General features: G+C 41.4%; 1 protein-coding gene across 6 annotated transcripts in view; it reads right to left on the bottom strand.

Moving 5' to 3' along the window:
• The window catches only part of ROBO1 (roundabout guidance receptor 1), a 1,172,418-nt gene that overhangs the window by 190,211 nt on the left and 954,482 nt on the right, over nucleotides 1-27,725 (bottom strand). For all 6 annotated transcript variants that reach the window (XM_029577784.1, XM_029577785.1, XM_029577783.1 and 3 more), the window contains one exon: nucleotides 5,803-5,960. In XM_029577784.1, coding sequence (XP_029433644.1) covers nucleotides 5,803-5,960 — 158 coding nt within the window. The remainder of the gene's footprint in view (nucleotides 1-5,802; nucleotides 5,961-27,725) is intronic.

Genomic DNA, 27,725 nt, shown 5'->3' with positions numbered 1-27,725 from the left:
GGCAACTGCTGGAAACAGGATCACTGGGCTTGATGGACCCTTGGTCTGACCCAGTATGGCATGTTCTTATGAAAATTTGAGTGTTTTCCCTGTGCACTGTATTCTGTTTTTAATTTACAGGCATGTTATACTGGTTTTCATTGAAATATTTGTTTAGATAGGTCTTTATTCTTTGGTACACTTAGAGGACCCAAGTTTGAAAGTAATTGGCTGATATCACCACCCAGTGGCACTAGCCTGTGACCACCTAAAATAGGACTAGAGAGCCACAAAGAGATCAAGTATTCAGGGTATCCACCACTGTCTTTACTGTCTGCAAATCTATCTCATGCATATCCATGGTGGATATCCTACAAACCTGGCCTGTTTGTGGCTCTTGAGGACTGGAATTGGCACCCCTGACCTAATGTAAGAACTATAGATGTCTTGGCTCAAGTTGAGTTGGCCTAGAAAGCAAGGGTTATAACCTACCTCTTCTCAGGGACCATGCTGTATATCTTCAGACTCAAGCTTGTACTTAATACTACTGCTGTGCCTCTAGATAAACCCACAATTAATAGATTAACTAATAGTTTATAACTGAATTCATAGCGTTGACTTCCCTCTGGAATAAACCATAGCAATTCTTTTTTTTTTTGAAAAATTGGCACTTACCTTCAAAAAAATACATGGCATAAGGGTGCACTTTCTTGCAAAAAAAAAAAAAAAGCAAAATGCAAAAATAGAAATGAGTATCAAACAATCATTCTGCAGTTAGAGAAGCCAGTTTAGGGCCAGGGGAGCATACAGGAGGAATTAAAAAAAATGTAAGTGACAACATATATGGCAGAGGAACAGAAGGAAATATTTCCAGGAAGCTTGCCCTTGCATGGCTTTGATGAAGGACTATTCTTTCAATGCTGGCAGCTCAGAAGCATATTTTACATAGTTAAAAACACCATTAACTGTCAGTGTATAAGAACAAACAGTGAGAACCAGGGTCGCTTCTAACATACTATTCATTAGTCAGACTAAACATGAGGAAGGAATTCAGGTGCCATTTTTAAAGTACCCAAGGCAGGAAGGAGTAGGCTTCGTCCTGCCTCTAAGGATTTTGCCAGGACCACAGAAAAGGGCAAGTGGGGACTAGGGAAGGGAGCTCCTCCTTCACAGCAGGATTTAAGGGGGGGGGGGTGCAGGTGGGAAGACCCTAGGCTGGGTTAGATTTGTGGCAGAACTGGGGGCTGGAGGTGCCCGGGGAGGCTCCAGCTGGCCTGGGTCAAATTGTGGGAGGGTAACTCCTGGCCACGAGAGGCTCATTCTTTTATTTTTAAAAATGACTATGAAAATTCCTGAAATTGTTAGTGTATTTGCATAGGAGGCTATTTTCAGTTTGTCCGATTCAGAACAAACAGAAAAGGCCCCATTTGTTGTATTTTATGCATAGATTCTAAATGAATGCACGTCTGCAATGTGCAATCATCATACAAATACACAACACTTGATGACTAGCAGTAGATTTATGGTCTCTGGAAATATTCATTTTACCTACATAAATCTATCCACAAGGACTTTTTGCAATTCTTCCATTTGCAGGGCAGGTTGACAATGGACATCATTATATTGAGTCATATGGTTGCAATTCGGCTTCCTATTAACTGAATGTGTTTATAGGTAAAATGCTATCACTTTTTAAAATTTCAAGCACTGTAAATCCTTATGATATGGAGCACAGTGACAGTTTTGATGGACGGTGAACTACTGATGTGAATGAAGTGTCAAACTAACCGTGACATTTAATCAAATGGAGCTGTCAGAAGTTAGCTTTGCAATGACCTCAGTTAAAGCACAGTTATCAACACACACAGAAGACCACTGAATTACTTTTTTCCCTTCATTTTTGGTTCAAGTAGCAGTGAATTTGGCACTTCCAAATGACAACAAACAAATGACACACATACAAAAAAAAAGATTTCCCACAATAATCCTTAGAACGAGTAGAATGCACTCAGTGGAGGTTCATGCTTACTCCAATGCATTTCAACCCTTCTAGGGTAAGGCTCTGAATTGTCTTCCATGCCCAGACAAGCTATATGCATTCTGCTACTAGGTGAATTGCCACAGAAAATGCCACTTTATACCTACCATAATTTACATTTATACCACAGATGGACCATAAGTTGCAATGGCAAGCCACTATGACTTCATGTTGAGATGGGATCTGCTAACCTCCGGGCATTGTCCTGAAGGTACCACCTCTTTTCATTTGTGCTAATGAGTGTTCCCCAGCTGACTAACCTACAACCAAGTCATCCATTTAACTATCTGCAAGATTTGCAGTAAACTTCAAAATGATGTAAAAATCCACCATTAAATTAACATGAGACCCCTATCTTCTCAGGGTGTTTATTCTTTTGCTACTCATTATCACTATACACCACTGCATGTACCATTGCATACTACAAAAACAAAGAAATAATCCAGGCCATTGAATCCAGTCATCTGATTAGCCAAGATCACTGGTACAACGTATAGTGGATAACCAACAAAAATGATTTGTCATGCTATTATCCTTATTATTGAGAACTCAAAGTTATTTTTCAAAACTAATTGCTCACCTTTGCCATTCTTTGTAAAAGCAGTGTCAAATACCAAGGTTCTTGAGACAGTCATTGGATACATGCTAGGTTATAAAGAGTTAAAATGTTGGAAAATCCTCTCTCAGCATTTGCAGCACTGTATATAAGTGCTCTTTTTAACAACAGGAAGATATCAAAGTTAAGTTGAGTGACCTTCGTGATTTTTTTCTAACACACAAACAAAAAGCAAAGCTATATAATTCTCATATCAGACAAAACGGTGATGGGATGCTATTCAGATAAAATTATAACGCTGTATTCACACTATGGCCACCCCAGTGAACCTCCAATTCCAGCTGTTTCACAATAAGCCCATATTTAAGTACAAAGTACAGGTGTTTTGCAAAGCAATTGTATATCTGCCTTTGTTCTCTCCCAGGTGGGAGAAGAACACAAAAAATTCAATTAAAAGCAGTTCATTTCAGAATGTTGCTATCCTTAAAATAAAGAAACTATGCAAATAGACACATGCATATTTTTAAGGGCTTATCTCAGATTTCCCTGAGTTTAGTTCCCACATGATAGTGTGTGTGAACATGAAAACAGAAACACCCATTTCAAAGCAGCAATTACTAACAGAATATAAACAATTAAAATGTATCTGTGTTATGAGAGGGGAGGGAAAGGGGTATAGAAAAAAAATGTATAGGATTTAAACTTTTCTCTTTGATGTTTTCAATAATTAAGGAACCAACATTTGCAGTTGTCACAGGACAGAAAACTACTCTCATTTCCAAATGAGATGTCTCATTCTGCATATATATATTTCTTAATTATTTGGTATGTCTCAAATAGGGATGATGATACAAAAGACATACCAATACCCACTATTTGCTTTCTACCAGCTAAGCAGCAGTTGTGTGATTCACACTGGTTAACCAGATGGTCTTAGCAGGAAGCAATAAACCTTCAGATGTTGTAATTTCCTCAGCATATGGAAAGACAACTTGGATCACTTTCATGGCAGCATTCATATTTCTTACAACCTATTAATGCCATTATATCAGTGCTCCAATTTTCTTAGCACAGTAGTATCTTAGTGCAACAAATGAGAGGAATTTAACCCATTAAGGTTTTTCCTTTTGCCTTATAATAGAGGGTTTATCAGCTTTTCAATCGCAGAATGTATACATAGGATCGGTAACTTTCAAACCGGCACGCAGGAGCACATTTGTGCACATAGGGGCAGATTTTAAAACCTGCGTGTGGGCGCAGATTTGTTCACGCAACCCGGCTGCACGCATGTTATAAAATCCAGGGTCAGCGCGCGCAAGGGGGTGCACAATTGTGCAACTTGCGCCTGCCAAGCCGCGCAGCCTGCCTCCGTTCCCTCCTAGGCCACTCCGAAATCGGCGCGGCCTCGGAGGGAACTTTCCTTCCGCCCCGCCTGCACCTTCCCCCCTCCCTTCCCCTACCTAACCCGCCCCCCAGCCTACCTAGAACCCGCCCCCCTTACCTTTGTTGAAGAAGTTACGCCTTCCTCCTGGCAGGCGTAACTTACGCACGCCGGCCAATGGCCGGCCCGCGATCCCGGACACAGCGGCAAATGGCTGCTGTGTCTGGAGGCCCAGGCCATGCCCTGCCCCGCCCCCAGACCGCCCGTGCCACGCCCCTTTTTGCAAGCCCCGGGGCATATGCGCGTCCAGGGGCTTGTGCGCGCTGCCGAGCCTATGCAAAATAGGCTTGGCATGCGCAGGGGGGGTTTTAAGGGTTATGCGCATAACCCTTTTAAAATCCGCCCCATATGTTGGCCTGCGCTCAGGGATGGGGCTATTTTATTTTATTTTTTTACTTCCCAGCCATCCATAGCAGAAATAAAGTTACGCAGCAGGGGGCCTTGGCATGCACTGAATCGCATAATTATTTACATGCAAATTTCTAGTTAAAGTCTCGAAACGCTCATGTACTGCCCATGCCCTGCCCAGACTATGCCCATGCCCCGCCCCCTTTTGAGAAGTTCTGAGATGTGCACGCAGCAGCATTTATGTGCAGTGGCTTTTATGTGCAGTGGCTAATATGTTAGGCTCACCTGCTCGGTGCAGGTGAGCCTAACATATTAGCACATCTCCTAATTTTGGCATGCATCGTGCTTTTAAAATTCACCATTTACGGTGCACTTATGTACATAAAACCTATTGATAATTCAGTGGCATATATTGTAGCAATTTTCAAAAGCTCATTTATGCACATAAATCTCAGTTTTAAGATGGCAACTTTTAAACAGGCACACGGGCACATGTGTGTGCATTCTTCAGTCCGTGCCCAGGGACATAGCCTTTTTATATCATATACATGTATTAGCATTTATGTTATAAAATAGCCTGAATGCACGCACGTGTGTGCACAATCTTAAACAGATGTGTGCCTTTGTGTGCAAATGCCGATTCTACTACATAAGTGGGGGGATTTTAAGAGACACACGAGCCAATGCCATTAACAGCTTTCCCAGTTCATTCCCAGTTCACCCGGGTAAGGGATAATACTTCCAACCCTCCTACTTTAATAGCCTCCCTTCTCCTCTATTAGACCTGACCCTCAAAACCCTGCCGATCTATCTATTAATCTTTATTTTATTACTTACACGTCCTCCATAGCAGAAGTAAAGTTATGCAGCAGGGGACCCCCAGCGCATGCCTATACGAGTATTTATGTGCAAATTTGAAATTGAAATCCAGGAACACCCATGCCCCACTCCTTTTTCAGAACTTGTCATTTGTGCACATAGTGAGGGATACGCACGTACATGGGCGCTTTTTAAAATCTGCTTGGGGTGCGCCGGCCCAACATATTCGCCTATCTCCTGGTTTTGGCGCATACCGGGCTTTTAAAATTCACCTTTAAGCACATAAATCCTTTTGAGAATTACCTCCTAAATGTATCTGAAATTCCTCAGGAGAAGAAAATGTACTTGTAAAACATGACTATTATGCTGCTTTACTAAATGGAAGTAAACTATGATCTTTTCAAGATTTAATTAACAAAAAGTTAATTCTTTCATGCCATAAAGAAATTCACAGTGGGGACATTTTCACTAGTGGCCTTCCATTCTTCTAGGAGTTTTCAAGCAAATCAGACCATAGATCTCTTGCCTATATCTAAATGCCAGTACAGATTGCTACTTAACTCTGATATTAATTACATTAAAAGATTAATAAAAGGCACATATAAAAATGTTGAGGCTTACGGTTATTCTTTCATCCTTATCATCTAAATGGGATCCATCTTTTTTCCAGGAGATGGTAGGTTCTGGATGACCTCTCGGAGGCTGGCATTCCATCACTGCAGGCTCACCTACAGCCACCATTACATCAGAAGGATTCTGTCTGAAGTCATCTCGTAGTACTAGAAAGAAAATAGAGGAAAAAATCTAGTCAATAATACTTCTGCTTCTAATAATTCTATTTCCAATAATAATTTAACTGTGCATTAACAGTAATATACCACACTTCTGAGTTGTCTAAGTCTAGATGATCTCAGATGTTGCCCAAACTACTAAGAAGGTTAAAAGGAACTATGAACAGAACTAAGATATAGCACATTGATGACCAAAGTGAAGTATAAAGATCTGATTCTTTTAGGGACTATCCTATTGTTCTATTAATTCAAATTTGTATGGTTTTTCCCACCATATATACAGGTAAACAAAACTGCTATTGGAAGTTTGGAAGGATAAAATAGTAGGGATGTGAATCGTGCTTCTGACGATTGAAAATATCGTATGATATTTTCAAAATATCTCCCCTCTCCCTTCCTCCCCCCCTCCCCCCTCCTTTCCCTCTACTTTAAGTTTTTGCCATTTAAATTACTTAGCTATTCTCACTGTTAGTTATTTATGTATTATTTAACTATTAATTTGTTACATGTACAACGTTACTTCTTCCCTTAGTTATTTATATACTAGTTCATAATTATTACTACCTTGTCCTATGTACAACGCTTTGACGTTTTGTTTTTGTTTTCCTGTAAACCGACGCGATATCCTAGGATGAACGGCGGTATATAAAAAACAAACAAATAAATAAATAAATAAATAAATAAATAAATAAAAATAGTCAGAAATTTGGGGTTCCCCGAAACCGATAGGAAAACCCCACAAAATTGTTCGTGGGGTTCTCTTATCGTTTTGGGGGAGGGCGGGAAAAACGGCACACCAAAACAATCCCTAAACCCACCCCGACCCTTTAAAAATGATCCCTTAGCTTCGCCCACCCTCCCAAACCCCCCCCCAAAACTTTTTACAAGTACCTGGGGGTCCAGTGGGAGTCCCAGGAGTGATCTCCCGCTCTCGGGCTGTTGGCTGCCACTAAACAAAATGGCGCCAATGGCCCTTTGCCCTTACCATGTGACAGGGTATCCGTGCCATTGGCCGGCCCCTGTCACATGGTAGGAGTAATGGACGGCCGGCACCATCTTTAAAAATGGCGTGGGCCATCCAGTGCTCCTACCATGTGACAGGGGCCGGCCAATGGCACGGATACCCTGTCACATGGTAAGGGCAAAGGGCCATCGGTGCCATTTTTATTAGTGGCAGCCTATGGCCGAGAGCAGGAGATCACTCCTGGGACTCCCACTGGACCACCAGGTACTTGTAAAAAGTTTTGTGGGGGGGATTGGGAGGGTGGGCGAAGCTAAGGGATCATTTTTAAAGGGTCGGATGGGTTTTTTTGTTTATTGGCTTGGGCACAGCCAATAAACAAAACCGCCATCGGGCCGCACAAAAAAATATTAACGATGTGAATCGGAATCAGAATCCGGTTCCGATTCACAACTCTATAAAATAGGTTTAAAAGAATTTGGAGGTATGCATTTAGAGTGTCCCGTGAACTTCTATACATTTTACTATAACTGAACAGAAAAATTATAAAGGATAGGGACATTCATTTTCCATTTTTAATTTATTTTGCCTGGGGATATCAATGTTATAACAAGAGATGTCAGTGGAAAAATGACTTTGCTATAACACACGAGAAAATTCAGTGGAAAAGTCATTTATCTACTGATTTCTTTTTTGTTCTAACATTGAAATTTCCAGGCAAAATAAAATAAAAACTGAAAATGAAGGTTCCTAAGGATACAAATGTTTAATGCACCACAATCCAAAATGGAAGCCACAAGAAAAACTCACACTATGACACTGATTCCACACAACTTAATTGTTGCAATGATTTTAACTTTTAAATCAATCAAATGTTTTACATTCTGAATAACATAATGTTTAATATATTAGGACCTTCATAATCAGGGATACAACAACGCAAAGCTTATCTAGCAACTGGAAAGTTGCTTTATTTATTTATTTAGAATCTTTTCTATAACATCGTGACATGCCCCCCCCCAAAAAGCCCCAGGACTTGCGCGCGCCGGAAGCCTATGCAAAATAGGCTCGGCGCTCGCAGGAGCGTTTTAAAAGGGTTAGGCGCGTACCTTATGCACGTCACCATTTTAAAATCCAGCCCATAGTGTTTAGATGATATATCCAAAATTGCTCACATAAATTTAGTCTAGCTTCCCTATTACCTTCGCTTACATGCGTACTTTCCAGTTGCCAGATAAGCTTTGCGATGTTGTCTCCCCAATTACAAAGGTCCTCATATATTAAACATTATGGGGTAGATTTTTAAAATTACGCGCAGGGGGTACATTTGTGCACGTTACCCGGCGCGCACAAATGTACATCCGATTTTATAACATGCGCACGCTACCGAGCGCATGTTATAACATCCGGGGTCGGCGCACACAAGGGGGTGCACACCTTACGCGCGCCGAGCCCTAGGGAAGGCCCGATGGCTTTCCCTGTTCCCTCCAAGGCCACTCCGAAATCGAAGCAGCCTTGGAGTGAACTTTTTTTTTTGTTCCCCCCACCTTTCCCTCCTTTCCCCTATCTAACCCACTCCCCAGCCCTACCTAAATCCCCCTACCTTATTTTGTTGAGTTTCGCCTGCCGTCTGTGTGCCAGCGCGGCAGGCCGTGACACAGGCCGCTGTGTCGGGGCACTCGGGCATGCCCCCAGACCGCCGCCATGCCCCCGGACACGCCCCGGGCCTCGGCCCTGGCCCCACCCACACCACTGCCATTTTTGCAGGCCTCGGGACATACGCGCGTCCCGGGGCTTGCACGCGCCGCCGAGCCTATGCAAAATAGGCTCGGCATGCACAGGGTTTTATTTTAAGGGTTGCGCTCGTAACCCTTTTAAAATCCGCCCCTATGTTATTGAGAGTGTAAAAAATGCAATTGATATAATCGTTAAAATCATTGCAACAACTAATTTGTGTGGAACCTGTGTCATATTGTGGCTCCCTAAGTATGCCTCATTCTAATGCTTTATTGTTTCAAACATATGTAAGTTTTAGGTTGCATATTCAACTATAAATGTTTTGTAGAACTTGCATGCTCATTTTATAGGAAATATTTCAAATTAATTCATGTTGCTCCAGCTTTGTGAGAAGTCCTTTTGATTTCCTTCTAGAAGCAGCATGTTCTGTACCTGTTGATATTACTGAGAAAAATATGCCCTATTCTATTATGATAAAGACATTTACATTTACAAAACAGCCAGTGAAGTCAGTTAATCTACTAGATGATCAAGGAGTAAAAGTGATGTTTAGGGAGGTCAAGGAAATAACTGAAAAACTGAATGAATTATTTGCCCTAGTCTTTACTGATGAAGATGTTGGAAATATACCCATACTAGAAACATTCTTAGATGCTGGTGATTCTGAGCAACTAAAATATATTTCTGTGGTAATGGAGGATGTAATAATCATATTGATACAGCAAGAATGGCAAATCACCAGGACCAGATGGTATCCACTCCAGAGTCCTGAAAGAACTACAAAAAAAAAAAAAAAAATCAAACTGCAAATGTAGTAATCTATAACCTATTATTTAAAAAAGTCAAAATGAAGCCTGGAGGGTGACAAATATAATGCTGATTTTTTAAAAAGGATTCCCAGAAATCTCTACACCAGTGAGCCTGATATTGATGCCAGGCAAAATAGTAGAATCTTCTTAAAAACAAAATTACATGAGCTAGATAAGCATGAATTAATGGGAAAGAATCAATATGTGGCCGATTTTAAATTTTAAGCACGTGGGGTACATTTGTGCGCACTACCCGGCACGCACAAATGTACACCTGATTTTATAACATGCGCATACTGCTCCGAGCATATTATAAAATCCGGGGTCGGCACACGCAAGGGGGAGCACACTTGTGCACCTTGCGCGTGCCGAGCCCAAGGGGAGCCCCGATGGCTTTCCCCATTCCCTCCAAGGCCGCTCTGAAATCAGAGCGGCCTTGGAGGGAACTTTTTTTTTGTTCCCCCCCCCACCTTTCCCTCCCTTCTCTATCTAACCCACCCCCCAGCCCTTCCTAAATCCCCCCCTACCTTATCTCATTGAGTTATAACTTGCACGCACCGGCTCGCCATCCCCCGGCACAGGCCGCTGTGCCAGAGGATTCGACCCTGCCCCTGGACCGCTTCCCCGCCCCCTGCCCCACCCATTTTTGAAAGCCCCGGGACATACGCATGTCTGGGGCTTGCGTGCACCGCCAAGCCTATGCAAAATAGGCTTGGCACGTGCAGGGGTAGGTTTTCGGGAGGTACGCATGTATCTTACTCGCGTAACCCTTTGAAAATCTATCCCTATGGTTGTATCAGAGGTTTGGACAAATTCCTGGAAGAAAAATGCATAAAACATTATTAGTTAAGTAGACTACAGAAAGCCATTGCTATTCCTGGGAGTGAGTAAAAAGAAGTACATCTACTCTTTTGTGACCCAAACTGACCAATGTCAGAGCCAGGGCTTGATGATCTGACTCAGCATGACATGTTAGTTTTCTTCAGCATTTTCAAAGCCAGTAATAATTGGCTAGACCAAAGGTTTTGTGTCAGTATTGTAGAACAATGCATCTATATCTGGATTTCCTCTTCAAAGCTGGATTTAGGTTTAGAAGTGAGCAAAAAAAGGTATCTTTAGAGAATTATTTTTGGGCAAATACTGCTGCATGTAAAGAACCAGTATTTAAGTCTATCTAGTTTAAACAATAACCTAAATTATTCTGAAAGCATGGGCCAATAAAAATGGCATTTACCCATCTAATTGTTTCCTCACAATCTCATTAACCTCCCAGAAAGGAGTAGCCAGTCACCAGTTGGATGACGTCCAACAGGAGAAGAGATAAGGGATTTCAGATTGCTCTTCTCTGAGGCTCTATCTCCCCAGTTGGAAAATTCATGTAAAGTCTATTTAGTCTTTGCTAAGTCTTTACAAAAAGCATTTTTCAACTTTTATTAATGTACTTTGCTACTTACTAGCACATAAAGCATGTTAGTTTCTTTTTTTTTATCTTGGCTAGACAAAACTTAATCAGTTATGGTAAACAGCTGTTTTAATCTCAAAATTTTTGACTGTGTGGGAAACAGAGATATTTTGACACTAATTAGAATTAGTTCAGACTTGTCTCTGAACAACAAACACATTTCTCATTAATCTCTTCTCCTTTTTTTCAGGAAAGGAAATATTTTGTACTTGAGCAGGATTAAGAGCAAACCATGAGGTGAGTGAATCGAGAACAAAGGAATATAAAAGCAAGCAGCATAACGGTGCTCTGCACAAGTTCTTTGTACTGCTACCGATTTGGCAATGGTTATTTCTAAGCCACACAAAGTCACGTTTAAAAAGCAGACAGTGGATAATGAAGGGAAGACATTAGATTGGCATTAACATATCTGAAAAGAAAGCTATATAGTCTGTGAGCTGCACAAGATTTCCAAAACGCAAACAAAGGTCAACAACAAGCAAACAAGTTGACCTTTATTTCAATGCATCTGTGGAGTAACATGACAACCGCACTACCTTGTTTAAAAAACAAAACAAAAAACAAAGCAAAACAAACTGAATCTTGTGGCAATTAGAAACTCATCCTTTTTCAATTACAATGTTACCATTAATTACTGAAATAATTTACATCTTTTTCATTCAACTCCTCTGAACCCCTGTAAGTACCTGTATTTAGGACAGTGTCACAAGTAACCATACAGAAAAGGCTCCATTTCTCATGTCAATTGTATCATCGCAATGTGAGGTCATGTCTTCTATTTATATAAAGACAGAAATATAGAGTAGGATACACAGACACACACATATCTATACAGCAAAACCCCCATTATCCAGCATGCAAGAGGAATAATGCATGCTGGTCAACAGAACATGCCAGTTATTCCAGAGTACTCTTCCTCCCCTTCCCCCATGACTTCTATCTAAACCTTCTTGGCAGCCATCCCAGAACCATATTTCTTCATTCAGCTCTCAGTATGGTGCCAAGGGCCATAAAGGAGCATGTGAACTTCCTACATGGTCAAAGTACCAGCCCATGCAGTCACACAGCAAAGAAGCTACATTGCTGGATGCTGACTAGTTTAGCTTTCTGATTGGCTGAGTATCAGATAATGGGGCTTTTACTGTACCATGGTTCCTCTCGAGTAAAGTAGTGAGAGAACCAATTAAATAATTTCTAAAGCAATGTCTTAACAATAACGGTAAACAACAACAGTATCGCAAAACTGAAGGAGAACTCCTAGACATGACCATATCTGAAGGGCAGCAGAAGTCAGTATTCCTTGTGAAGTGCTTTTATATCTTTCAGAAATATACATCCAAGAAGAAAACCTATCAGAAAGCACCTTTGAAGGCTTTTAGGACTTCCCAAGCAAAAGAGAGGCCTGTCCTAAAATAAGAAAACTAAATTGTATATTAAATTCTGGTGCTTATTGAGCTTAGATCTACTTATTCAGAGATCTTTGATAAATTTGCCAAAACACAATAGAACACTCTAGCAGAACATCAAATTTCCACATTAAATAGATATTCAGCCAGTAGTTAAAAAGTGTATTGCATAAATCAACTCTTCTTGTACCTTTCATTGATTCAAACAGCAGAAAATATTCAGTGATGTCAACTTTGCTGTTCATACTTCCTACTGTTTATGTAAAACCACCTCCAGCAAAATCTACCCTACCCCCAAACCCCACATTGAGTTAAAAGTCCCTCTCTTACAGTAGTATAGTGACAAATTGATTTCTCTACAGAGTCTATCTCTCTCTCTCTCCCCTCCTCCCAAAATGCTGCAAATAATGTTAGTTGACTTCTTGACTGATTCAATTCCTTTATATCAAGTTCATTTTCAAAGTGCCGCTCGCGTAAAAAAACAGGGGTTACGCGCATGGTTGGGCTTTGTGCGCACTGCGCACATTTTAGACAGGCCCAGCTACTCGAGTAACCCCTGTTATGCACAGAAGTACTAGGCCCTGAGAAAGGGGCAGACCAGGAGCATAGCCTGGGTGGGGAGGAGCGGGGCAGGGCAGGACGGAGGCCGGCTGGGACAGCATCCATTAGCCACTGTCCTGGGGAAGTTTGCACTGGAAAATACTTCTGCTCCGGATGGGCAGTAAGTAGTGTAATAAAAAAATGTAGCGTAGCTAGGTAGGGGTTAGGGGTTGGGGTGGAGAGGGGAAAGGGAAGGAAGGTTAGGCAGGGGGGTAGGGAACTGTAGAAAAGGCCAATCTCATCCCCACGTGTAATTTGAAAATTCACCCCTCCCCCTTAGCGCACGAGTCGCAGTCTGCCTGCACATGCATGCATGTTAAAATCCGGCGTGCATGTGCACCCGGACATCAGATTTTGTAACATGCGCGCACCAGCATGTCTCTCGTTGAACATGGAGGCTTTCTTCCAAACCCCTTCTGTTCATGGCTTACTACAAAGTGAAGTCATTTTGACTGAGTACATGCTAGTAGAAAATATCAAAGTGAAGATACAGCATAGTCAAATATGCTACAGTAAAGGACTGAGGTACTTTATGAAACTTAATGAAAGGCATAAATTCAATAAAATAGGATTTTTTTCTGTATACAGTATGGCTTGGTTTCTTGTACAACACTGACAAGGCAGTATAGGGATACTATGAATAAGTAAGGGTGCGATTTATCAAGGTTTTTTTCCCCTAGGCAGAGAATGGATGAAAAGCCATGACTTTTTTAAATTATTTATTTATGCATTCTCCAATAAATTTTCAAGAAAACAATCTTGAACAGAAAAGGAAGAGAAGATAAAAAAGAAAATTTACAAATATAGACAAGAAAATATGAAATACAATCTTTCTTCAGTTCCACAAGTCTACAATTTCAAAGAAACCCCTGAAAGGGGGAATAAAAGGAAGAAGGAAGAAGGAAGAGTAGTATTAATATAGCGGGTTACTCAGCCACCTAAAGGAGGGCTAGGCTAACTCATTCCCCTCAGACCGCAAGACCGGTTTATCGCTAATTGAGAAGGAGTAAGAAAAACATATGAAAGACCCTTATATTTTACAAGGCATTTACATAGAAATTTTAAGACAAAAAAAGCCCCATCTGTAACACTCTAGGTTGCACTACAAGAAATTGTTGCCTCCTCTTCTGCATTTGTCTGGAAACATCAGGGATACCCTAATTTTAAGATGAAGCAAAGTTTCAGGTGCCTAAAGAATAATCTCAGGACCCAATTACGATCAAGTTAGAACACAAAAGTGACCACCAATGTCACCGCTTCCACAAGGGCAGCGTCTGAAGAGTCCAGAAGCTGGGACACCCTGAGAACCTGCTTGGTTTTCTATCCATTCCAATATAACATCACCAAATGTGGGTGAATTGGCACTGGCAAGCACCCTTATATTTCTCCATCATTAGGCTGATTCATTATAGCAGGGCTGAAGAGCCTTTTGTGAATTATAGGCTGCATGAAGGATGAACTGTTTCAGGGGGACGGGTGAGCGGAAGAACGATCAGCTGCTGAGAGTGAGAGTAGAAGATGGGATTAGAACAGGTCCCTGCTTCCAGGGCACTTGAAACTGAGCAATGGGCTGGAGGTTCCCCAACCCTGGCTTCACGGCACTGGCTATGTTTTCTAGTGCCAGTTGACCCTCTTTTGGTATTCTTAAGGATGTTTTTAATGTGGGGTTGAAGCTTCTTTTTTTGTGTTGGTGATGATGTCTTTATTACACGTCACTGAAAGTTAAGAATACAAATTCAACACCTTAGAGGGTTACTTCTAAGTTCACTGTATACCCCAAATTATACTGAAATGCATCTGTACAATATTAGGGACAAAAACAGAAAAATCTGAAAAACACCTCTTCCCTATATATCTGTACTTAATATGTAATAACCTTGACATTGGTACTTATAGGGAGAGTAATTTTATAACTGAGTAGATAATTTCACTTTGAAATTCCTAGGTAAGTGCCTTGGGGGTAAATTTTAAATTAGAAAGACCATACGGGTGTCCATGTGTGCGCAGTTCTTGGCGTGCGCACATGGACAGTGCGCTGAGCAGTCACCCAGGGCACCGTGAGCTGAGGGGGCACCCTGGCCACTGCCAGCATCACCCATCCCATGGCAGATCCCATCGCCTCCGGCCAGCCCCTTTCTTTGGGCCCAGCACTTCCGCGCATAACATGGGTTATACACATGGCACACACAAGGCCAGGCCACGTGCATAAGCCCCATTATTTACATACGTGGCCCTTTGAAAATGTACTTGATACTGAATAATCAGAAACTATCTAATTGTGTGTGTATTTCTATGTAGATACATATGCACACACCTATATACAATGCTAAATCACCACAGGTTAAGATTGTTGGTAGATGAGGCTTATTCATTAATTTGGGAACACAGAAGAAAAGAATCACGAGAGTGTAAAGGCTGCCCACTTTGATCCTAATGATTAAACTAAAAACTTGCACTTTACTTTCCTTATTAGGAAATGAAATGGTCATGCACTAGGGTAGGAGAGCAAAATAAAACAGTAGTTGAACATGCTTCTGGCCTATTAGCTGTAGGGATACCTTTTCACTGCTGTTGAAGGAATAGCAGAAGGTAATGTTGGCCAAGCAACCTAGTCAGCTTCAATGAATAGAAACAGACGACAAATCAGAATCATTGTTCATCCTGTCTGCCCATTAACACCTCACTGTGTTGGAATAGATCCTATTCGGCCACTTCCATCCTACTTGGATCCCTTTGTGTCTGTCCCATACATGCCTAAATTTTGCTTTTGTTCAGAGCTGGCATTGGGGTCGGGTGAGCTGGGCAGTCACCCAGGGCACCGTGAGCTGAGAGGGCACCCTGGGCATGCTGCCAGCACAACCCATCCCATGGCGGATCCCATCCCACTGCGGCTGAAGAGAGGCCCTTCATGGCCATGGAGGTCCCTATCTCTCTGTAGCTGGAGAGAGGTCCAGGGGGTGGTGGGCACCATTTGCCCTAGAGCCGGCCCTGCCTTTATTTCACGCCTACTACTTCTGCTGGAAATCAATCTCGGGTATCCACCACACTCCCAGTAAAAAATATATTGTCTTAAATTCCTTTTACCCTCTTTCCTTTGAAATTTACTTGATTCCACCTTCTCCTTGAGCTTCTCATTTTATAGAAATTGCTACCTTCTAGGACCTTGTTGAAGTCTGCTAAATATTTTATTGTTTATGTCATATTTCCCTTTTCATGGCATAGCTATACCTTTCAGTGTCCAAAAAACTTATCAATATTAAATATTAATTTGAAAACATTTACAGGAAATAGTAAGAATATTGTTGTTTGGAAAGGGTCTGGAAAAGGTTAAATATCTCCTCAAATGGTTTACTGTCCAACAACACAGTTCATCTCATGGGCCAAAAAAACCATCCTCACTCAGAGATCTCACCTGTGGAATACATCAAGGTGCAGTGCTTTCCTCCACTCCTTTTCAACATCTAAATTCACCCAATCTGTAATCTCATCCTGTCTTTCAACACTGAATGCCACCTATTTGCCAATGACATACAACTCTGCAACAAAATGGGATTGGACCAAAACTCATGCTTTGTTAATTTCAAAAACTGTCATATAGCAGTAGCCCCAATGGCTTTAACAACCACAAACTCCAAACTCCTCTGACAAAGCCAACAAAGGCATCCGCTACTTATCCACCCTTCCTAATACCAGGGTCGGTAACTTTTAAACTGGTGCGCAGGTGCACATTGGCATGCGTGAGTCGGCGCGTGCTCAGGGATGTGGCCATTTTATAAGTTGCATGTGTATATGCACACATATAGAGGCAGATTTTAAAACCTGCATGCGGGCGCAGATTTGTTCGGGCAACCCGGCATGAACAAATCTACGCCCGATTTTATAACAATGCCGCGCTGCCGCGCGCATGTTATAAAATCCAGGGTCGGCACGCGCAAGGGGGTGCACAATTGTGCAACTTGTGCGCGCCGAGCCGCGCAGCCTGCCTCAGAAATCGGAGCGGCCTCGGAGGGAACTTTCCTTCCGCCCCCCGCACCTTCCCCTCCCTTCCCCCCCAGCCCTATCTAAACCCCCCCCCCCATACCTTTGTTAAAGAAGTTATGTGCGCCGGCCAACGGCCGGCCTGCGATCCCGGACACAGCGGCAAACGGCCGCTGTGCCTGGAGGCTTAGTCCACGCCCCTCCCGCCCCCTAGACCGCCCATACTCTGTCCCTTTTTGCAAGCCCCAGGACATACATGCGTCCCAGGGCTTGTGCGCGCCACCGAGCCTATGCAAGATAGGCTTGGCGCACGCAGGGGCAGCTTGGGGCAGCTTTTCGGGGGTTACGCACATAACCCTTTGAAAATCTGCCCCATTATGAAATACCCTGCCGCACACATATGTGCACCTAATTTTAAGTGGGCACCCAAATCCCATTTCTACCACATAAGTTGGGGTAGTTTGGGGCGCCTGCCCACGCCATTGCCAGTTTCACCAGTTCTTCCATTAGTTTATCCAGTTAAAAGCTAGGACCTCCAAACCCCCCTAGTTTAATAGTCTTCATTCCCCAGGTTAGTCCACACCCTTAAAACCCCTCAGATGTAGCTAGTTTTCTTTCTTTTTTTTTTTTTTTTAACTTACACCTCTTCCGTAGCAGAAGTAAACTTAAGTGGCACTAGACCTTGGGTGCATGCCTAGGTGCTTAAGGATTTGTGTGCACATCTCTTGGCCCCACCCTGGAATGCCCATGCCCCGCTCCAAATCCACCAAGACTATGCTCCTTTTTCAATCGGAGCGAGATGTGCATGCTGTGGGAGATACATGCTTATCCTGGTGGGAGTGAGCCAGCCCAACTTGTTCGTGGATCCCTTAATTGATGCATGCCAGGCTTTTAAAATTCACCTCTAAGGATTTAATGCACAGTTTCTGGGGGTTCAACTCAATCACAACTTTACAATGGAAGTACACATCCAAAGGTAGTAAAGACCTCCTTTATGTAGCTTCACCAGCTATGCATCTACTTTGAGAAACTCAACCCTGCTACCTTTATACATGCATTAGTCGCCAACCGCACAGGCTATTGTAACATTTGTTTAAATGGCATCTCGCAAAAAAACTCTTAAATGCCTTCAACTGCCAGACTCTTGGTAGGCGGCCAAAATAACTGACAATGTTAAGGCTAATTTTGGATCAGTTGTACTGGCTCCTGAATGAAAGCAGCATAAGATTCAAAACTCACTACTCTGTCTTCAAATCAGTGGGCACCTGAGCACTCTCCCAGCTTCTGTTCCCCTGCCCTCCCCCTCAAGGGACCTACATTCCTCCTAAATGGCCCTCCTATCCTCCTGGTTTCTGCACATGACTTCATGCAGTCATCTGCTATGCCCCAAAAATCTAAAACAAGTCAGCTATCCCTATGCCTTGTGGCTTCTTTCCTCACCTTCCCATATAAAATCAAGGAACTCAGGCCTTCCCCTAGACTCCACACATGGCAGAGCTCTTCCCTTCTCCTACCTAATACCGCTGAATTTTTACAACCTTGGCCCTAGTAGCTTATAACCATCTCTCTATTCTTGTTGTGCAACCCATCAAGTAGACCTTTTATCATCTGTAACGTGTAGTACAACCTAGATGATTGACTACAATCTACCTCATGTCTTTAACCATCTCTGTATCAATGATTTGCTTTTGTGTCAGTTTTGACTGTAATTTGTAAAGGATCTGTAAATGTAACTTACATTATAATTTTGAATGTACTAGGTCTTGAGACTAGTTTAGGAAAAAGAATAATCAATGTTTAAAAATAAAATAATTAATTGGCAGTGCATGCTGAGAGAATTAAAATTAGTTATCGGTGATAACGCTGGTTTATTTGTAGGCTGCATTCCTCAAGGCTTTAGACTTGATATCTGCCCAATGTCTGCTCCTCTTCAAAAGAAGGGAGGGAGTGAAACAGGGCATAATGTCAATGACAAGAAACTCTTCCTGTTAAAAAAAACAGTCCTTCAAGGACTCCCAATCTCTTCTTCCTGACTGGGGGAGGAAGCAGGACAGGCAGGAATGGAGTGCAGGCGTGCAAGAAGAAAACGTCTCTGTGGTGCTTTTCTTGACTTTCCTGAGGAAATGGCAGGTGAAACAGTTTTATCCTTAGCTGGATGCTTGATTTGCCTCCCACGGTAGTGAGGTTTATTGAGCAAATGGTCTGTCCTCACTTTCACCTCTGCCCTCATCACGCAAGCACAGAACACCTGTAAAATTGATCTGGATGAGATTGCTTCTTAACAGCAATACAGAAATTAATCCCTCGGGGAAAGGAAGAGCAATAGTGAGCGAGAAATCAGCTCAGTCTGCAGGCTGCCAATCTTTGCTGCCTTTAGGTGTGCAGTATGCTGGTTGTATCATGGGCAGAGTGGAAACAAAATATCAACTTTGCTACTTTATATGCACAAGCTCCCTGGCATACTGTAATACACAATTCTTTTATAATATTACATTTTAAGTACTCTTTACTTAAAAAAAAAAGTCTGCCCTATTTGGTGCAACCACTAGAACATTAAAGAACTAATCACAAAAGCACAGTAACAAAAAATATATTATTGTACTATAGTTCAATAAACACAAGCAAACAATAATCTGGACAAATTATTGACCTTAGTCAAAACTGCAAACAACATTAGCCAAGAAAAAAACCTGTGTCACATTTAAGGCCCGAGTGTTTTTTATTTTATAGATAGAAAATGGTAAAAGTGTCACTATGAATCAGGTCCTTAGACAACCAGGCACAGGCAGTCAGATCTAAACACAGAAACATAGAAATGATGGCAGAAAAGAACTAATGGTCCATCCAGTCTGCCCAGCGACTTCCCATGGTAGCATCTGCCGTGCAGGTTACCCCCATCCTTATGGATTTGTCCATAGAAGCAGTCCTGTGTTTCTTTTCCTTAATGTCTGCGCATTAGTACCCCAGACTGTAAAAAAAAAATCATGGCTCATGTTGGTTTTCCCTGAATCTTTTTTACAGTCTGGGGTACTGATGCGCAGACATTAAGGAAAAGAAACACAGGACTGCTTCTACGGACAAATCCATAAGCAAAGCACATCAAGCAGCACTGACTGATACATGGGGGTAACCTGCATGGCGGATACTATCATGGGGAAACTTGCTGGGCCTACTGAATGGACCATTGGTTCTTTTCTGCCACTATTTCCATGTTTCTATGTTTAGATCGGACTGGCTGATTGTCTAAGGACCTGATTTATGGTGACTCTTTTACCATTTTCTATCTATAAAATAAAAAACACATAGGCACTATATGTGTAACACAGGTTTCTTTCTTTGCTAATCCTGTATTCTGTTTGCAGTTTGACTAAGGTCAATAATTTGTCCAGGCTAGTGTTTTCTTGCATTTACTGAACTATAGTAATCATTGTCTTCTCTGCAAATCTGCAAATTTCTGTGGGGATCAGTGGACAGCTTGTGAGACGGGATTTAAAGAAGCTGGAAGAGTGGTCGAAGATATGGCAGCTGAGATTCAATGCCAAGAAGTGCAGAGTCATGCATATGGGGTGTGGAAATCCGGAAGAACTGTATTCGATGGGGGGTGAAGGGCTGATGTGCATGGAGCAGGAGAGAGACCTTGGGGTGATATTGTCTAATGATCTGAAGTCAGCGAAACAATGTGACAAGGCGATAGCTAAAGCCAGAAGAATGCTGGGCTGCATAGAGAAAGGAATATCGAGTAAGAAAAGGGAAGTGATGATCCCCTTTGTACAGGTCCTTGGTGAGGCCTCACTTGGAGTACTGTGTTCAGTTCTGGAGACCATATCTCCAAAGAGACAGAGACAGGATGGAGGCGGTCCAGAGAAGGGCGAACAAAAAGGTGGAGGGTCTTCATCGAATGACTTATGAGGAGAAATTGAAGAATCTAAATATGTACACCCTGGAGGAAAGGAGGAGCAGAGGTGATATGATACAGACTTTCAGATACTTGAAAGGTTTTAATGATCCAAAGATAACGACAAGCCTTTTCTGTTGGAAAAAAATCAGCAAAACCAGGGGGTCACGATTTAAATCTCCAGGGAGGAAGGCTCAGAACCAATGTCAGGAAGTATTTCTTCACGGAGAGGGTGGTGGATGCCTGGAATGACCTTCTGGAGGAAGTGGTGAAGACCAAAACTGTAAAGGACTTCAAAGGGGTGTGAGATAAACACTGTAGATCCATAAAGTCTAGAGGATGTCAATGAAGAGTGGGTGGCTCACGGAAACAACGGCTACTACCTGGCAATACCCTTATTCAATAAATATACACACGGTTAATGCGACTCCAACATTGCTCTAAGCTTCAGCGGCAATGAGGAAATGTGGAAAAAAGGATTTGCATTCACAAAAAAGCGGGGAGTAGCTTGCTTGTTATGGCAGTTACTACCCCAAACCAAATAAGCCTGATACTTCACTTTCAATGCATATACAGCATAGCTCTCTGCTTCAATGGCTAGAGAGAAAGACTGACACTGCACTTTCAATGCATATCCAGCATAGCTCTCTGCTTCAATGGCAGGGGAGAAAGTTTGACACTTCACGCATATCCAGCATAGCTCTCTGCTTCAATGGAAGGGGAACAAGACTGATACTTCACTTTCAATGCATAGCCAGCATGGCTCTCTACTTCAATGGCAGGGGGGAATGAAGAAACGTGGATCTATATTCAGGCAACAACCAACAAGGACTGAATTACATAGTCTGGATAAACAGATAAGCATGGGTGTAGCTTGCTTATTGCGGTGGTTAATACCCCTAACTAATTAAGCTATTTCACTTAGATGCAGTTCCAACACTGCTCTCTACATTAATGGTGGGGGTGGAAGGGAAATAGAATAAAAAAGGTTACTAAGAGCCAAGAGAAACAGATAAGTATGTGAGAGAAAAAAATGGGTGAAAGCTTGCTGGGCAGACTGGATGGGCCGTTTGGTCTTCTTCTGCCGTCATTTCTATGTTTCTCTATAAGGGATCTCTGTGGGTGAGAATTGTGAAAAGTGATGAGTTATCCTGTAGACATGTATAGCTTGCCCACAAATTGCTCACAAGAAGCTGAACTGTGCATGTGTGAATTAAAAGTGTTGGAATAAGCAAAGATGCAATGACTAACTTTTTGCTATTTGCATTTTAAATATGAGCTATCACCTCTCATATAATATATATATTTTTTATTTATAATTTTTCTATACCGACATTCTTACATTAAAATGCAAATCATACCGGTTTACATAAAACAGAAAAAGCAGGAAAAAATATTTCCATAGTCAAATACAGAGAACATTTATAATACAATTGTTAACAAAGGCATAAGGTAGGAACTTGAAAAAAAGGTTACTTAACAGAAAACGTAAAAGAAAAAATATTAAATGAAGCACAAAGAGTTGCACAAAGGGGTGCACAAAGGGAATAAAAGCACAATTAATTAATAACTATTAATAATAACATCAATGTCAAGCACTTTGTGATTATCCAGAGTTGTTAAATAGAAATATTGGTACTATGTATTTTTATTAAAATTTGCCAATACAAAGTTGAGTTATATCAAGTTGTATAAAATCATATATTTATCATTATAATATTCAAAGCAAATATTATGTAATCCCGATTTTGCAAATATTGCACAAAGTGAAAATGGTATGGTTGAGTATGAATGGATGGTGATTTTAGTGAGGTAAAGATGATATATGTCATTTTATGATAGTCTGAATTTGTTATAATTGTTGGTATAAAAATAAAATAAAGGAAATATTAGTGAGAACAAAATTGTGCTTTTATTCCATTCTGCAATGAGTGTTTATGGTTGTTTTATATATATATATATATATATATATATATATATATATATATACACCACATTGTTGTATTTTCTGACTGCCTATTACAGCTCTCAACATTCTTAACATCTTCCTCCCCACCTACAATTTTCCAACAGGGCAAATCTTTAGTAAGCATCAAACTGCTTACCAGGCTGATTGATATCTGGATATTATAACACAATACACTCAAAATGTACTAATGCTGAATCTTTCCAGCTAGCAGCAGAGTCTTCACCGGATAATCAAATGCATACTTTTTATTTGTTTTGGTTCACACAATGGCTTCCAGACATATTTCTTTTACAAGACAGACAGTTTTGGTCTAACCACTTAGTCCCGTTTAAAATTCGCAATCCCATAGCATTTGGTTACTGAAAACTCTACCCAGGATGTTCAAACATTTTCTAAAAGGTTAAATTTTGTTCTAATCTGATCGGCTCAAACATTTATAGTACAGTTCTACATCCATAAATATGTCTTTATCCACAAGGCTCTTTGGTGAAAACAAGCAAGGTCTTTATTTAAAACCCTAAATTATACCTTAGCAAATGCCTATGCCATGCACTATACTGTGTAAGTAGGAACAGAACGTATAACTTGAGTGCTGAAGGACTCACAAACCTCAAGCACTGGTTCTGCATATTATTTTAAAGATTTTTTGGTATGGAGGAAATGGCACAAACACTTAAATTGCTACTTCCAGTATTTGTGGAAGGCACCTACAGGCCATTTATTTTTGAAAAAAATTGTTTTTCCTTTCCTCTGCAACCACTGAAGGAATTGTTTGATGCTTAAGAACTTTTACTGACAGAGAAAGCGAGTAACCTCCCAGTCTCTTATAGTACATGAAAGAATTCAGATCAGCCTCCTTCACATTGTGATTTAATGTTCAAAATAGCCCAAAACTTAAAACTTATTGTCCATTGGCATTCCTGGCAAGTCAAGACACAGGATCCCTCCCTATAAAAAAAAGTCACCAACTAAAAACCATTTTAACTTATCCTCAAACATTAAAAAATTCATAGACCAATTTTATCAATATCACAAAAATACAGAACTAGTTAGAAATTAGGATTTGGATTTTTTAGATTTAATTAAAAATATGTACTACATGGGGTCTTTTCGTTATCACACTGGTATAATTAATTTACAATAACCACAGGCTCTAATATAATATTTCTTGGTTATTAAATTAAACTGAAGCTGTCAATGAATTATTCCATTTGCTCATTTTTTAATCATTCTCTAATCATTTCCTAAGTTTCTTAACAAGAAAGGCAAGTAGAAAGAGAATGAAGGAATTCCATTCGATTAAACCAAACAAGAGTTATTGTAGTTTGATGGCAAACACATTTGATGCATATTAATCATTATTAAAATTCCATTTATGTTTGCAGTGCGTGTAGCACATTCCCAAGGAAGGCTGTAGTATAAATATTCAACAGCGAAAAACATGAAAGGATAGCACAAAGAAATTTAGTAGGGTGTCACCTTAGGATTATGTTCTTTACTTTACTCATGCGCTACAAATTTTTTGTACACTGTTACAGCTTTCCTTGGGCCTTTCTTAAGTATAATGTGTGCATTTGCCTTACAGGCAAAATGAGCATAATAAAACAGAATATAATATCAGTAAGAAATGCCGTACATCAAAAGAATCCCATAGGTTCCAATCAGAATTGTAATGATTAAGGGTCTTGTTCATCAAAAGAGTTTTTTCTCCCCAGTTTGAGCTAGTCTTGAATATTAATAAAGAATGAAAATGGTATTTTCCTGTGGTGAATTAAAATGGCTTCCAGCAATGCCAAAGTCCAAAACTGTACAACTGGATTGCAAAGAGTAAATATGAATCACACAAGGAAGCACATGGCAAAGAGAAGGGTATGAGACCAATCAATATAATGCTGTTCTCCAAGTCGAGCAAAGTAACAACGTTGTAAAGACTTCTTCAGGAAAACAGCTTTATAGTGTAAACTTTAAAGGAATGTCAAGAAGTATAGTCCCCCGCCCCATCACAGCCGTGTCCCACCATAGGGGCTGTGTCAGAAGGAACCCATGAAAAACAATTTCCAAAGGTTGTTATCTATACAGAAAACAAAAAAAATAAGACCAGCAGCATATATTACAGCTAACAACGAACAGTGTCGGGTCCAAAGCACATACCTAAATCAAAAGTATTCAGCTTATAACATTTTCAAGATGGGAGGCATCCTATAGGACAAGAGTGTACAAAAAATAAAGTAAAAATAAAAACAAAGTAGAAGGCCATAATAAGAAAAATTATATCATGACAAATATCAGCCTTAAACATACCACATGTAGATTATACATTCTCAAGTCTAAAGTGTGCTGTAAAAAAATAAAACAATATTAGAAAAGAGAAGATGTAAGCAAAGGATGTAGCAAACCTCATAAAAGTAAAAAAGCCTATCGAAGAAGTAGTACTACAACTGGATTGGTCATGTTAACTTTCTTTTCCCACATGTCTGCAGATCACCTGCAGTCAGCATTGCAATGATGGTGGTTTGCTACTAAATTCTGATTGTCATTTCATGAAGCTTGTACAGTTTCATGCTCAAAATTACTTCTTTTCTCACAGTCCACTGCTCAAAATGCAATATGAAATGTACCTTTATAGAATCTTTTTAACCAAAAGTGTAGTAGAACAGTTCTACAAACACTAATTACCGTATTTTTCAGACTATAAGGCGCACATAAAAACCTACAATTTTCTCAGAAATCGGAAGTGCGCCTTATAGTCCGGTGCGCCTTATATATGAATTTTTTTTCTGTTTCTTTTCTCTCCATCTTCTCCCTCAAACAAACAGGTTCTCATTCTCACATGCTTTTCTCTCTCTCACACACACACACTGGCTCTCACTGTCACATGCTGTGTCTCATACAATCATTCATACTCAGTCTCTCACTCACTGGGCCTCTTCGTCTTCTCGGGCCGCTGCGTCCCTGCCGCAAGGACTCCTTCAGGGGCCACCCAGGCCACAGAACAGGCCCCAGCGGTGGCGGCTCCATGCCGTTGAAGACAAGGATGAAGACTCGTGGCTCCCTGCCGCAAGTAACAAGGAGGCGGGTTCTGGCTGCCGCGGAACGCAGCTTGATGTCGGCATCTCCGACCACATGGATGGTTGAAAGCGCTGCATGCGCTGATGCTTCCCCTCCTTCCTGCCCACATGGCTCCGGCAACGTTTACTTCCGGGGACGCACAGGCAGGAAGGAGGAGGAGCATCAGCGCATGCAGCGCTTTCAACCATCCATGTGGCCGGAGATGCCGACATCAAGCTGCGTTCCGCGGCAGCCAGAACCCGCCTCCTTGTTACTTGCGGCAGGGAGCCAGCATCAGCGCCTGCCGATCTGCCCCCGGGGGCATATGGGGGATAATAAAAAAGTACCGGTACCGTAGTTTAAAGGGCACAACCGATTAAAAAAAAGGCTCTGAGCCTTAGACCCGGCGCCCAGGGCGGCCGCCCACCCACTGCGTACAGCTCCTTGCGCAGGATCCCCGCGGAGTTTCTGTGCTCCAGCAGTATAATCCGGTGTGGCTTATATATGAACCAGGACGCATTAGCAGGAACTTTTTGATAATGCGCCTTATAATCCGGTGCGCCTTATAGTCCAAAAAATACGGTATATGATTACTGTGTAGCATTCTATCAGCATGAATACAAGGCTTTCTGCACTAACTTTCAAACCGGCGTGTGGGTACACATGATATAAAATAGCCTGGCCACACGGACATGTGCACCAAATATTAAATGGGTGTGCACATGGGTGCACAAATCCCACTTCTACTGCGTGAATCGGGGGATTTTAAAAGGGGCGCACACCCACACCATTCCCAGTTTACCAGTTCATCCAGTCAACAGATAGGTCCTTGAACCCGCCTTGACTTGCTAGCCTCCACTCCTCCAGCTAGCCATAAACCTTAAAATCCCATGGATCCACATATTCTTCTTTCAATTTTAACTTACACGGCATCCATAGTAGAAGTAAAGCTATGTGGCATGGGGTCTTGGCGAGCAGTATTTACGTGCAAATTTTAGGTTCATGCCCCAAAACACCCATGCTCTGCTCAGACCATGCTTATGCACTGCCACTTTTTGAAAACTTTCAAGATGTACATGCAGTGGGAGATGTGCGTGTACTTTGGTTTTTAAAATCTGCTCGATGCATTTGAGCCCTACTTATTTATAGAGATGTGCTTCGGGTCTAAATATCGTGTCGGGCTTTGTTTTGGGGCCCCCCCGCAGGAATTTCATTTTTCCTGCAGTTCGGGGTTTGTTTTTTTTTCAGGATTTTCAGGTTAGTGTGCACTAACCCGAAAATGAATTTTTTCTGAAATTTCATAAAAATTTGATTGTTTTTCAGTTCTCCCGAACCATTCGTTGAAATTGCCTAATTTGGGAAAAACAATTGCACATCCCTACTTATTTGTGCATCCCCCGATTATAGGCCATCCCAAAAAAAGATGATGGGACATCCATTTTTATTGGAGTGGATTACAGGACACCAAATCAAATGGAAGAACTTGACAGAGATCTGAAGACATCCAAAAGATGGGAAAGAAGGGAGAAGTGGTGATTGTTGGAGATTTTAATCTGCCGGATGTAGACCGGAGAATCCCTTCTGCAGAATGTAACAGTAGTAGAGAGATAGTGGGTGCCCTGCAAGGGGCTCTGTTCAAACAAATTTGTAATGGAACCCACGAGGGAGGGAGCTATACTCGATTTAGTGCTCACTAATGGTGATAATGTCTCTAATGTCCGGGTGGGTGCCCACCTCAGCACCAGTGATCATCAAATGGCATGATTTAATATCACAAATAGGATACGGAGAAGTAGCACGAAGACCCGAGTTTTGCAATTCAAAAACATGGACTTTGTTGAAATGAAGAAGTACCTGGAGGAAGAATAAGGCTGGGAGAAAATGAGAG

The sequence above is a fragment of the Rhinatrema bivittatum genome, chromosome 15 (assembly GCF_901001135.1).
Source record: "Rhinatrema bivittatum chromosome 15, aRhiBiv1.1, whole genome shotgun sequence".
In the NCBI taxonomy this organism is placed as follows: Eukaryota; Metazoa; Chordata; class Amphibia; order Gymnophiona; family Rhinatrematidae; genus Rhinatrema; species Rhinatrema bivittatum.
This window is presented reverse-complemented; position numbering and strand designations above follow the sequence as displayed.